Source organism: Aplysia californica, unplaced genomic scaffold (assembly GCF_000002075.1).
Source record: "Aplysia californica isolate F4 #8 unplaced genomic scaffold, AplCal3.0 scaffold01079, whole genome shotgun sequence".
NCBI lineage: Eukaryota > Metazoa > Mollusca > Gastropoda > Aplysiida > Aplysiidae > Aplysia > Aplysia californica.
The window spans coordinates 11500-13988 of record NW_004798349.1 but is presented as its reverse complement, the minus strand read 5'-3'; the positions used below and the strand labels follow the sequence as shown (position 1 = coordinate 13988).

At 45.8% G+C, this 2489-nt stretch overlaps 1 protein-coding gene across 1 annotated transcript in view; it reads right to left on the bottom strand.

The window, feature by feature from the left end:
- Window positions 1-615: 615 nt before the first annotated feature.
- The window catches only part of LOC101848157 (myeloid leukemia factor 1), a gene marked incomplete at its 5' end in the record, with an annotated part of 5659 nt that continues 3785 nt past the window's right edge, over window positions 616-2489 (bottom strand). Inside the window, 2 exon segments of the mRNA XM_005111575.3 lie at window positions 616-830; window positions 2131-2290. Of these exon segments, the coding sequence (XP_005111632.2) occupies window positions 640-830; window positions 2131-2290 (351 nt within the window).

Genomic DNA, 2489 nt, shown 5'->3' with positions numbered 1-2489 from the left:
CCCCCTTGCAAGAAATCAATATACATCATCATCAATGCCTTTCACCCCTGGCAGGGTATAGGCCACATACAAGCTCTAAATCAGTATACAGCAACAACTAATATAACATAGTTTCTATGTAACAATAAGAAACCACACCAATCCCAGGAACTTTCCTTGAGGCATTCTGGTTCCTCCCTATCCTGTGAGAGCCACAAGTGTGTTGCTTCCTGCCGTGTTTAAGTAGAGGCCGGGTGTCCCCACACACACACACACACACAAGTAAATGCCGAGGAAAAATCTCGGCTACAGTCTGTTCCTGACCATAGTTCCTGGCTTTGTGACCTTGAACGCAATCATGAAAGCATCCCGCTGTTTGACTCCAGCAGTTCACCGACGAGTTATGAAACCGGCAATAAGAAAACGCAACACACACCTTGGAGCTGAGGGAAAACTTCTCCCTCAGGGCAAAGACGAAGGGCTGGCTGTCTCCTGTCTCCAGGACTTCACAAACAGCATCAAGAAAATGTGGAGGAAAATACAGCTGACAGCATAATCCAATAGAAGAATCGGACGGATGGAATGAATCATACGACGCAGTAACTGGTGGCCAGGGCTGTGACCTTGACATTGTTCTCCGTCCGAGCGGCCGGGAGGGAGCTACTCCTTCCTGTGGCTGGCCTTCCTGGTGCGGCGGGTCGACTCCGACTCTGGCAGCGCAGCGTGGCGCGAGCGGTGTACGTCTCCCACCGGGGCGTGGCGCGACCTCTCCGTGCGCCGTCTGTGCTCCACGCCGCGCATCGTGCTGCGCCACTTTTCCTGGTACTCCTGGTCAAACGGGGCCGCTTCCTCTGTGACACACAAACAAAGGAAACATTAGAGGTGACACACGGACAAAGGAAACATTACAGAGGTGACACACGGACAAAGGAAACATTAGAGGTGACACACGGACAAAGGAAACATTACAGAGGTGACACACGGACAAAGGAAACGTTACAGAGGTGACACACGGACAAAGGAAACATTACAGAGGTGACACACGGACAAAGGAAACATTACAGAGGTGACCATATATGGAAAAAAGAAAAGCAGGAAACATTGCTGCCAATCCATGACAAAAAGTACATGATGAAATGCAGGGATGATAGCCCACACAACATTTTAGTTAGCAATAAGGAGCACTTTTTTTACTCATTCTTTCTGGTTGGATGCATCTTTCCTGTAACACAGACAAAAGACAGAAAAATACCTCTACCATTGCTTACATTTTCATACGGACACTCTCAAAAACTGACTTATTTACCCTTATATTTTCCTTCTGTGCTGAATTTATTTTGGAAAAATGCCAATTTGCACATACACTTTTTTTTGCTAATAACTTTTTTATTTGTCAAAATTTCTAAAGACGGTAAGAATAAAAGTTTTAGAATATTGAAAGTTCTTTATGAATATGAGATGCAAAAAGTATTTTGTGAAGCTGTTATTGTAGTCGTGGTGTTAGAAAAGACTGAATAAAAACTGCTGGTTCATTAGACCTAGATGAGGATCTAGATCTAGACTAGAATCTAGATGCTTCGTAGGCCTACGTTATATTCCACAAAGTGTTAGCTCTAGCAAAAAACCCCTCAAAATCATCTTCCCATTCAAGGAAAATACGCGGAAAATCTTCATTCCTGAATCTGATGTAACACTATTTTCATGCTCGTCGCGGGTCACAATCGCCAAGTTTCCAACTCCACTGTCATTCGACTTCAATGTGAAACAAAAAACTGTCCGCGCCTCGATCGAACCCCGTGACAAGAAAAATGGTGGGCGAAATCAATTCAGCATAGCCTACCAGCCAGCAGTATAAAAATTAGTGCTTCGTTCTTTTCATACATTGCGTTATACTATGCCAATGTCTATCGCGATCAGCGCTATACGGAAGTTCGCGATCAGCGCTCTAAGGGTTAACATATCTTTTACATTCTGGTTGGCAGCAATGAATTTCTATTGCTGGTTCGTCAGCAGCTCGTGGCTTCACACATGGACAGAAATCCCCCATTGGCTGCTATTCTACTTCACGCAAAAGGCTACGATACGATAAATTTGAAGCGTTCTCGGGAACGAGCAAGCATGATGGGACGTCCACACGCACAAACTTCTCACCTTCATCCAGATTGATCAACTCCTGGTTCTCGTGTGCCTCCCCAGTTCTGGCGTTGCGACTCCTCTCCACCACGTGGCCACGGTCGTTTATGTGGTGGCCCACCGCCATCTTCTCCAAACCTGTCTCCGAATCTCGCACCGTCCTCCGCGTCTCTCTCACCTGACAAAACATCCAGTAACAGTCACAGTGAGATCACAGTGAGAAGACAGACGAAAAACAACAACAACAACAACAACAACAACAACAACTCTTGAGACACACATTCAAAGTCATCAGAAGAAAAGACCAGACAGAATTCCTCATAACAAAGGCCAAAACCAGCCCCCCCCCATGTCTCACTCACAAAGGCGCTGTACGA